The 10,889-nt window shown below is 48.1% G+C and overlaps 1 protein-coding gene across 1 annotated transcript; it reads left to right on the top strand.

Moving 5' to 3' along the window:
• The first annotated feature begins 11 nt into the window (after positions 1-11).
• SMARCB1 (SWI/SNF related BAF chromatin remodeling complex subunit B1) lies at positions 12-10,889 on the top strand. Its single transcript, XM_079322299.1, has 10 exons — positions 12-202; positions 1,955-2,066; positions 2,674-2,703; positions 3,186-3,315; positions 3,873-4,010; positions 4,656-4,783; positions 5,284-5,450; positions 5,879-6,069; positions 9,462-9,593; positions 10,519-10,889. The coding sequence occupies exons 1-10, from the start codon at positions 110-112 to the stop codon at positions 10,556-10,558; spliced, it is 1,161 nt and encodes a 386-aa protein (XP_079178425.1). The 5' UTR covers positions 12-109; the 3' UTR covers positions 10,559-10,889.

The raw sequence follows: 10,889 nt of genomic DNA on the forward strand, positions 1-10,889 counted from the left end.
CCCGCTGCCGGCCGTGCCTCCCTCGCCCCGCCCGCCGCATGCGCTCCGCGGGCCCGCACTAGGCCGCGCTGCCGCCCTTGCCGCCGGGCCGCGCTCCGCTCCCGCCGCGATGATGATGATGGCGCTGAGCAAGACCTTCGGGCAGAAGCCCGTCAAGTTCCAGCTGGAGGAGGATGGCGAGTTCTACATGATCGGCTCCGAGGTGCGGCCCGGGCGGGAGCCGGGCCCGGGCCGGGGGCTGCGGGGCCAGGCCGGGGAATGTGAGGCCCGGCCGGGGGATGTGGGGCTGGGCCAGGCCGGACCGGGGGCTGCGGGGCGGACCGGGAGATGCGGGGCCGGACCGGGGGCTGTGGGACCAGACCGGACCGGGCCGGGGCATTTGGAGCCGGGCCGGGGCATTTGGAGCCGGGCCGGGGGCTGCGGGGCCGGGCTGGGGGATTTGGAGCCGGGCCGGGGCATTTGGAGCCGGGCCGGGGCATTTGGAGCCGGGCCGGGGCATTTGGAGCCGGGCCGGGGGCTGCGGGGCCGGGCTGGGGGATTTGGAGCCGGGCCGGGGGCTGCGGAGGCTGCGCTCAGGGCGGAGGAGAAGCCTGGGCGTGGCGGCAGCGGCCTTTGCGGCCCCGCGGGTCCCTCTGCCCCCGGTGGGCGCTGCCCGGGCCGTGCTGGGCCGGGGGATCCAGCGCTGCCCCTGGTCCCGGATCCCCGCTCCCGGTCACCGGGAATTTCTGTACGCGGTCGTTGAGGGGCTCGGGTTGTGCTGCGAGGCTGCGAGTCACACACCTGGGCCTTTGGGCTCAGGAGCAGCACCGAAATCATCCAGGGCAGCTCCTTGTGCCTTGAGCAGAGTGTGGTCAGCAAACACCTTGGGCAGGGTTTTAGCACCCCAGTGTCTGTGCTGACACTGTGCCATGCTCAGGGTGTTGAGCCTCCCTGGCATACAGCCTAATTCAAGCAGGAAACACTGGCCCTTTAGCACCAGGGAACAGCTGAAAACAGGAAAAGTGTTATAGCCCCCGGCTTGGTGCAAAAAAGAGACTATTGGCTAAGTTTAACTGCCAGCTGTATGGGTTGAGCAGGGACTAAACACCCCTCGATCTCTCATGTAAAATGTAGAGTTTGAAAGCAAACTGTGACTGCAGTCAGCTGAGCTGTGAGATTGCCATACCACATACATGGAGAAGGAAAAGGGTTGTCTTTTTTATCTACCATTAATTTTGGTCTATTGATGAGCACTGTAGAGTGAAAGATAAAGCTAAAAACTGAGATCAAAAAAGAGTCTTCTCAAACAATGAATAAAAATCTTGCCAGTGTCCTGCCAGACTTAAAATTTGATTTCAGAGTCTAGAAATAATTGTGTTGTTCAGTAAGGCCTGCTGTAGCTTTCAATACAGGTGAGGATGCCAGGAAGAACAGAACTGCTTTACAGATGGTAAGAAAATCTGAAAGAGGACTATTGGCAGCAATCACATTTTTGGTGTTTGAAGGGTTTAAAACAGAATGCAAATCTCTGGGCATTTGCTGTAGTCAAACAATGTGTAGATGATGGGGAGGTTCAAAGTAAAAATCATGTGTCACAAAGCTGGGAATCTGGTTTAGTTTAATTCCAGCTGAGCATCGCACATTGATGGGGAAACTGAAGTAAAGAAGGTGTAAAGTGTTCAAAAATATATGCAAATGAATGGAGTGTTTTCCTATTATCACAGGATGGGAGTTTTTGGGGTTTTTTTGATCTAGTGAAGTAAGATAGCACCAGTGAAATCAGTGCTGCTATAAAATTTGTTTTCTCTATTGCCAGAAAAATCACGGTGCTATTTGATGCCAAGCAGAGCACAAAAACCCTACAGAAACACCCTCTTAAGAGGTCCTTCTTATCATTAAAAAGAGCTGAATTTCTTCCAGCATCTGCTGAAACTGAATGGAACAGCAGGCCACATGTCCACCTCTGTTCTTGCAGGTGGGAAACTACCTGCGGATGTTTCGGGGCTCCCTGTACAAGAGGTACCCCTCGCTCTGGAGGCGCCTGGCCACCGTGGAAGAAAGGAAGAAGATTGTGGCCTCTTCACATGGTGAGAAGATGGGTAAACATTTTGTTATGGAACATTTTGCCTTGATAAAACTGTTCCTGGAGATTCAGAAGCTTGTGCACCTTGAGGACTGTATGAATCACCTCAGATTGCCCCAGTGGTACTGGTGGCTCCTGGCTCAGCCTGGCAACAAATATCACCTGATCAAAAACATTCTGAAATAGAAACATCCATCCTGGAATTCCTGGGGTTGTCACATCTCCAAATCAATACAATATTTCTGAAGAGTTTTTTGGGTTTTTTTTTGTAGCCAAAGGGGGGCATTTTTGTCTCTTTCATCAAATAGGCAGGAGTGTTGCAAGGATGCCCCATTGAAGATGTGCATCTTTGCTTCACTTTGCTTCTTGCAGGGGCTGGATGTTTGTGCCTGCCAAAATTTGTGGTATGTTCTGCTGATGTGATTGCTACAGGGAGAATATTGGTATTGCTTTTGTTGAGGGTCTAATAGCAAGCAGTTGAATTTCTTAGCAGTACGACTTCTTGTACATTCTGTAGACTAAAGCATAATAAAAATAGTGGTTTACTCTGGGCTTATGTCTCTTTCCTCCAAGTATCCTGCTGACCTTTGCTTTCTTTTTCCCCCCAACAGAAAATCAGCGGTCTCACAGTCCCCGAAGATGTAAGTCTCATCTGTGTGTTATTCTTAGCTGTGCTAGAGGAAGAATGTCCACTGTGACCTTTGGTGCTATCACAATAATATTAATGTCTAAGCCTCATGCTCTGATCTCTCCCTGTGGTCGTCCTAATTGTGCCTCCCTATCCTGTGCCTGACTGTTCTTTCTCAGAACCTGAGCAGGACTCTCCAATGCAGATGGTCTCTGTCATTCAGCAAGAGCTGTTCCCAGATCTCTCCCCCTTTCCCAAGTCTTAACAGCTTTTCTATCAATCCTTGCATCTCTATTTCCGACCCTTAAGTCCACTGGGGGTTGATTGTTTGCTGGGCCTTGTAGTTATCTACAAGAAGATGAAGCCCAAAGGACATTTGTATCTGTGTTAGTCCCTCCTGCAGTGGCAGAGAGGCTTTGTCACTATGTAGCCTGTTAATGCTACAGTGCTTTGTAACTCTGCTGTGTTAATGGTTGACATCTTTCCTGGTAATAGATCACGGCTATACAACATTAGCCACTAGTGTGACGCTGCTAAAGGCCTCTGAAGTGGAAGAGATCTTGGATGGAAATGATGAGAAGTACAAGGCAGTGTCTATCAGCACAGAACCTCCTACCTACCTCAGGTAACCAGCATTGGAGAGGGCCCAGCTCAGAAGGGAGCTGCTTGGGAGGTGTCAGCTTGGGCAGGAGGCACCAGGAATTGCATAAGCCCAGCTGTTTTGCCAGTCTGCATTAAGTATTTGCAATGCTGGGCAAGTGGGGACCTCCAGAGTGTAAGGATTGGGTTACTGCCCATATAAAACAGGAAGAAAAATCTAAGTGTTTGATGATACAACTTCTTTTGCAATTACTGCATTCCATCTGTAACAGATGTTTTACAGCATGCTCTCTGCACATACTGTCTTCTGGAGCCCTTGCATTTCTCAGCAGTCCTTTTATAAAGTATAGACAGAAAATCCAAATAGGAATGTTGTATTTATAAAGGTGCACCTGGATTCATATCTGATGGATATTTGGGAGGCTGGTGTGGAACATGAGTTCCTGGTGGAGCAGTAATGTTGATGGTTCCAAAATAAAATAGCAGGAACTCGTAATAGCCCTTAAAGTTTAAAATTACACCATTTCTTAAGTAGCAGCAGTGGTGCTGAGGGCCTGCAGGTTAACATTCAGTTTTTTTCAGAGAACAGAAAGCAAAGAGGAACAACCAGTGGGTGCCCACCCTGCCCAACAGCTCCCATCACCTGGATGCAGTGCCCTGCTCAACCACCATCAACAGGAACCGCATGGGCAGGGATAAGAAGAGAACATTCCCTCTGTGGTAAGACAGCTTCCTGCTTCTGGAAAGTGGGAATAGCTACCAAAATGAAATGCTGCCAGGGTAGTACTGATGAGCTCATGTAATGCTGTGATTCATCCCCAGCTGACAAAAGACCTACAGGTCACTAAATTTTGTGTCTTGAGGCTCTGTGTTACAGTAACCATCCATGGCTCAGTGGAAGCTTTCCTTTTGTCAGGAAAATGGTTCACTCTTCCTGATGAGTTCCTTCTATTTCCTGCTGATTTGCTGAGCAGTTGTCATTTGAGAAGCCTGCAGACCCTCTTTGTGAAGGACAGGCTGCTCCTCACTGACATGTAACTTTGATTAGTTTATTTAGTGGAAAATGCTGCTGAAGCTCACAACTAATATTTTTTCCATTATAAAAGTTAAGGCAACCAAGATAAATCTAATTCTAGAAAACTTCCTTGTTTTATTTGCAGGAATGTGTTATGATAGATGTAATAAAAGGTGATAAACTGGTATTAGTCATCACAGCCCTGTAAGCTTGCACTGAGGAGTCTGTCTATAGACAGACCAGGGAGTTGGAGTGTGGGGATTGTTTCCAACAGATGTTGCCTTCCCTCTATGGATGCCAGATGTGTCATGTGCTTGTTGCATATACTGTGTTGTTGCTCTCCACTTCAGCTTTGATGACCATGACCCAGCAGTGATCCATGAGAATGCATCCCAGCCAGAGGTTCTGGTTCCAATCAGGCTTGATATGGAAATTGATGGGCAGAAACTCCGAGATGCATTTACGTGGAACATGAATGGTATGTGTGTAGGAAGGAGAATTTCCTGAGGCTGGAGAGATAAAGTTGTGTCCATCACCAAATGTCCTTGCCCCATACAGACAAAGCTTTAAAGCTCTCCCACTTTGGACTGTATTCAGTGCTTGCATCTCTTAGCAAATGCTCTGCCACTCCCATGGGTTGCAGTCATTCCTGGACACATGCAGTCTGGAGAGTTTAACTGGCAGATTTTCCTGAGCCAGTTCATCAGCTCAGTGGTCTGAGAGTACTCTGTTAGTTGAGGTTAATGGCTGTGGCTTCTGTGGCCACACTGTCTGGATACCATGGAACAGGTAAAGAAGGTTGTAAGTGCCTGTGTCAGTGTGTCTGCCCTTACAGACCAGGTACAAAACACCCTTTTAAAAGCAGAATGCATTTGGGATTCCCTCTGTTGCCTTGCCCCGTGGGATTTTGTGTGTTCTGTAAGTGGCAGACATTAATTTCTAAGGAAGTTTACAACATTCATTCTTGTTCTGTAACAGAAAAGCTGATGACCCCAGAAATGTTCTCTGAGATTCTTTGTGATGACCTGGATTTGAATCCTCTGACCTTTGTCCCTGCTATTGCATCTGCCATCCGACAGCAGATCGAGTCCTACCCCACTGACAGCATCCTGGAAGATCAGTCAGACCAACGGGTTATTATTAAGGTAACACAGGAGGGCAGCAGGGCTGAACCATTTGGGTTTCTCTGGTTATATTATGGGGGACTAAGAGTACAAAATCTTCTCTCAGAGCAAAGGAGCTCTTAATTCCTGTCCTCCAAACAGATTCCCCTTTGTCCTTTGTATTGAGAACAGAACCAAGCTGGCAGATGATTAAACATCCATGTGCCCAGCCTCTGAGATGATGAAATAGTTCAGTTAAAGAATTGTCTTCCTTTGGAAGAGCTGAGCCTTGGTGAGCAATGCTGAGTTGTCTCCATGCTACTGAAATTAAGAATTCAGTGAAGGAACTCTGCAGATGAACCAGGAGTTACTGCTCTGTTCTCTTCAGCCTCTGCCTCCATAGTTCAACTACCTTGGACTAACCTTTGTGAAAGTAGAATCAAATAACCCATTTCTGCTCTTACCTCCAGCTGAACATCCATGTAGGAAACATCTCCCTCGTAGACCAGTTTGAGTGGGACATGTCAGAGAAGGAGAACTCACCAGAGAAGTTTGCCTTGAAGCTGTGCTCAGAGCTCGGCCTGGGCGGGGAGTTTGTCACCACGATTGCATACAGCATCCGGGGACAGCTGAGCTGGCACCAGAAGACCTATGCCTTCAGGTACTGAGCTGCCACCTGCTAGTCTGGCTCTGGGTGTGTTTGTACTTCATGGGCATTGGCATCCATGGATCTTTAAATAGCTGACCTGGTGCAGAAGGTTTTGTTGGAAATTAGTCCTTATGGCTTGCACCCATTCATGTGCTTGTGGCTAAATGTCTTTTCCTGTTGGGTCTGATACATTTCAGCACCAAATATTGATGAAATGTCAGCTTCTGCTGAGAGAATTAATTAACAAGGATAGTTCCTCTTCTAATGTAAGGTCATGATGAACCCCAGGCACATTTTTTGTTTTGTTGGCTTTGACTTACTTGGGCCATCCACTGTTTCAAGCTTTGTTTTTCTGAATTTGGACTGATGAAAACTGTACATCTCTATGCAGGCTGATGTTAGAGGTGGGTTGATCATAAGCCCTTCTCACAGCTGGAATGCAGCATTGTCAGGTTTGATTAGTCAGCTTTGTAGTTTGTCTCCTAAATGGCTTCCAGTTGTGCTGTGGTGAGTTCCTGCACTGATGTTATCCACAGCACAGTGCTGAGTCTGCAGCTGTAGCAGTCCTTTAATGTACACTCTGATGTTTTGTGACCTCAGGTCATGGTGGCAGTCAGGGAAGTTTAAGAGTTCAGCAAACGCTGTGTTTGCAGAGGAGGGAATGATGCTGTTGACCCCAGTTTTTGTAGGGGTCAATTCAAGGAAGCAGAACAGGGAAATGTGCCCAGCCCTGTCCTGCCTCAGACAGGGCAGGCAGTAGTTGGAGTGGGAGAAAGCAAAGGGGAGCTGGAGACTGTGGGGAACTGGCTGCTGCCATCAGCTCTGCTCCTTCTTCCTGCTCCATCCAGAGGTTTCCTGTCTGGTCAGCCTTCTGTGAGAAATAAACACTGACCTGCTCTGGCCTAGTTGCTCTTGCACTGGTCTCACTCTGCTTCCTCTGGGTATAGTTTTTATCCTGCCAGTCTTTACAGCAACTGCCTGGTTCTAAAGTGATCCCCAGAGTTGCCATATTAGAAAATGGAAAGAGACCCTTTAGCACATGCAAATTAAACTCTGAATTAAATTGTTAGATTGTGCATCCATCCTGCTGATGTCCCTTGGAAGGTGGGAGGTGGCTTCTACCTTTCCCTCCACGGCCTTGGACTGATGCTTGCAGTTTTGGCTTGGGCTACATCCAGCAGCAACAACAAAGCAGTGGGTGGGCATTCCTGAGGAGTGATGGGGACTTGCAGGGTGGTAGATGAGAACCTGACACATGTTGTGCTGCAGCTCTGCCTGCATTGTGCCTGCAGTGAGGTGTCTGTCCCTCCTTCCTGTGCTTCTCCATGCATTGCAGATACCCAAGAAGGTAATCCATGTGTGTGTTGACTCTTGGGAGTGGGGTTCATTTCTCCCTTTGCTTCTGCTCAGTCACCGGAACTTGCAGCAAGTAGAGTACTGCCCATGCTCATGTTCATGCCAGCTTCACACTGTTCTCTCTAAAAACATGTTGGGCCATGGTACCAAAAGGTGCTCCTTTTTAGGGGTAGTTCAAACAGGCAGATTTCAGGCCTTCTTTTGATTGTGGTAGTATTGCAAGGGGGAGAACAAAAAACTAAAAAAGAAACCCCAACAGAACAAAGAACATAGACGTGAGCAGTTCAGAGAGAAAACACCTAATTGAAACCTCATTTTTTTTGTCATAGTACAAACATATCCTCCTCTTCCCCTTTTTCTTCTAGCAAAGGAGTATTTTTGAAACTTTACAGTGATTAATGATATTTGGATTCTGTGGTTGGTTAGTTCCTGAATTTCCAAACCACAGAGTGGTGGTTGCTCCAACATCATTCCATTGATGTAAGGAAAGGGTCTGCTTTAGATGTATCAAAAGAACCTTAATATCTCAGGGGATTGGGGGTTTGAGAAGTCATGTGCTTCTTAATCATCTGAGGGAGAGGTGAAACTGCCTTGTAGTTGATGAAAGCCAGGGCACTTTGTTTCATCTGGGCTGCTCTGTGCAAAACAAGGAAAGCCTGAAGTCCAGTGGCAGGGCAGGACAGGACTGGAGGCAGACAGTAGAGGCTGAGAGATGAGGAAGGATTTTTCAGTTCCTCTCTGATTCTTTGCTAAAGAAATGTGGTATCTGAGTTGCCTTGCAGTTAGGTTCTGCATGAGTCCAGCTTTCCATTCCCCATTTAATTCAGTGAATGCTCAGTCTTAAGCATAGTGAAGTAGAGATCATGCTATCACCAGCAAAACCCCAGTTAATATCTAATTTTTGCTTGGAATGTGTGGCATTCTAGGACTAAGATGAAATTCCTGGCTTTGAGTGTTGTTTAGTGGATGTCAGCAGTGCTGGAAGCAGATTTGATTAAAACTTCCTCCCCTGATTAGATACCAAAGGCTCTGGATTAATTCTTCATGGTAGCATGAACAAGTCTGAAGACTTGTTATTATTATTATTAGCTTTGATGCAGATGTTGTGTGTTCCCATGATGATGATGAGCATTTGAGTTGTTTCCTGAGGGAATGGGAGGCTGCCTGTGAGTGCTGAAATCCTGTCGGGGTGCATGTCCCTCGGGAGGGGGCCGGATGTGTGTGCACACCTGTCCTGGGCTCCTCTCTCACACACACTTCTGCAGCTCAGCCTGAGCCACTTCTGAGAATTCAAAGCAAACATTTACATTCCGAGGCTCCTCTATATTTATGCTGGGCTTCCGCTCCACTGTCAATATTTGGGAAGCTACTCTTGGTCAATTCCTGTTGACTTTTACTGAAAAGCAGCTAGTGAAGCAGTAAATATTTTGTGCATGTGATAATACAGCTGGTCAGGGCAGAGGAATCTGAGGAACAGATCTTGTGATTTGGGGTACAGCCTGGTGTTTTGTTGCTTGTTTGCCACAGCTTCTGGTTGCAACAGCAGGTCTCAAAGACTCTTCTTTCCAGTGTCAGGATTCCAAGAAAGGCAGACTTGCCAGGGAAGAGCTGTCAGGGGTGTGCTGGGCAAACTACAGCTAGGAAGTCAGAGTTGCAGAACAGCAAGGCTGGACAGGAGCCCTGGGAACAGTCCCAGCTCCAGGCTGTGCTGGGAGAAGCATCCCAGTGGACTGGGATGAGCTGTGTCTTTTGGGCTGATCCCTGCCAGCCAGGGGTGTAACAGCCTGTGTGGGAAAGAACTGCAGGTCCAGCACAAATCCCTCTCCAGGGTGGCTGGAGGTGGGTCTAGCTGCTTCCCAGAAACTTCAGGTTCCACAGGGTGTACCCAGGAGCCTGTGGGGAGCTTCAGGGAACCAGGCTGTACACAGCAGAGAGAAGAGGGAATGGTGATGCCTGAAGCTCTGTCAGTGACGCTGTGTTGTCCCTGTGCCGGTGACCCGGGAGTGCTGTGGCCACTGATGGGTGTTGCTTTGTTGCCCTGCCCTCAGCGAGAACCCTCTGCCGACCGTGGAGATTGCGATCCGCAACACGGGGGACGCTGACCAGTGGTGCCCCCTGCTGGAAACGCTCACAGACGCTGAGATGGAGAAGAAGATCAGAGACCAGGACAGAAACACAAGGTACTGCCACTGCTTTGGACAGTTCTCTTGGCCTGTCCCTTGACAGAAGTTCCAAACTTTGATGTTTGCCTTTCCCTACTGAGAGCCAGCTGGCAGGAAGGATGTCAGCCTTGCTCACAACAGAAACTTCAGCTTCAGGGTATTCAACTGTTATCACCTTCCTCTACAGAAATCAAAATGTCTACTTTACCATCTCCTGCTTGCTGCTAAGTTCCTTTTTTTTTTTTTTTTCACCCCATTTTTTTTCCTTTTTTTGGGCTCTTTGCTTGTCCAGGGGATTGTTTGTATGAGAAGGCATGAATCAAACATATTAGAGTTTTGTGCACTGTCATGCTCCCTAGAATCCTGCCACAGAGCTTCATTTTATGTGGTATAAAGTTCAGTTTGATGTAGCAGTGGGCAAGCTCCCAGCTCCAGCCTGACTGATGCCAGCCTGTGTGCCAGCATGGAGCACTGTGTGATTCCAGGAGCTCTGCCCACCAGAGAGCTGCTAACTGATGTTTGACAAGCAGTTGAGAGCTTGCACTTACTTGATGAAATTCTTCCTGGCAGATATAAATGAATGGCTAGTATCTCTCCAAAAGTTACACTGTAACAATGGAAACAGTAAATATACTGGCTCAGCTCTTTCCTAGGATGTTTTTTTTAACTGCTGATTAACAGTAGCACAGTCATGCTGTATATCAGCTATAGCTGAGTGAAGAGTTTACAGTAGCAATTGGTTCAATCCAAGTCACAGAGAAAAAGTGCCCTAACAGTTGTTAGTGGAAATAGTGTCTTTGCCTTATCAACTCAGGTGGCTGAGTTTTATCTAGCAATAAACCTGTCTACAGAGCTGTGGCAGCCTCCCCAGAAGCCCTGGTTTTGGTAGGACCTGCCATGCTGTGCCATGCACTAACTGTGCCTCTCTCTCTCTCTCCCTTAGGCGCATGAGACGTTTGGCCAATACTGCTCCAGCCTGGTAACCTTCCTCTCGTGACACTGGTGCTCTTCCTACAGACTTTATCCCTATTCCTCTCCCCACATGGATCTAGAATTGGCAGGGGTCTTTCTGTCTCTGAAGGGGACATACATTCCACTTGCCACAAGTTCCCAGTACTGCTGATGTCTGCCCCCACCCCTCCAGCCCAATGCCACGTGCCAAGAGCGCTGTGGGAGCAGCGTGACCCAGCTGAGACTGTGGCAGGGGTTGGAGCCCTTATAGACCTGTGTGTGGACAGTGTAAAGATTCTTTTGTATAGGTGCAATATGCACTATTAGGACAACTTTTTAAATAAAAGGAATGCATACAATGTA

This window comes from Erithacus rubecula (genome assembly GCF_903797595.1).
Source record: "Erithacus rubecula genome assembly, chromosome: 19".
Taxonomy (NCBI): domain Eukaryota; kingdom Metazoa; phylum Chordata; class Aves; order Passeriformes; family Muscicapidae; genus Erithacus; species Erithacus rubecula.

Bases quoted from the DNA above. Each gene is read 5' to 3' on its own strand.
- SMARCB1 (XM_079322299.1), top strand. From the start codon at position 110: ATGATGATGATGGCGCTGAGCAAGACCTTCGGGCAGAAGCCCGTCAAG. The intron at 203-1,954 runs GTGCGGCCCGGG...CTGTTCTTGCAG, and splicing joins TCTACATGATCGGCTCCGAG to GTGGGAAACTACCTGCGGAT. The intron at 4,784-5,283 runs GTATGTGTGTAG...GTTCTGTAACAG, and splicing joins ATTTACGTGGAACATGAATG to AAAAGCTGATGACCCCAGAA.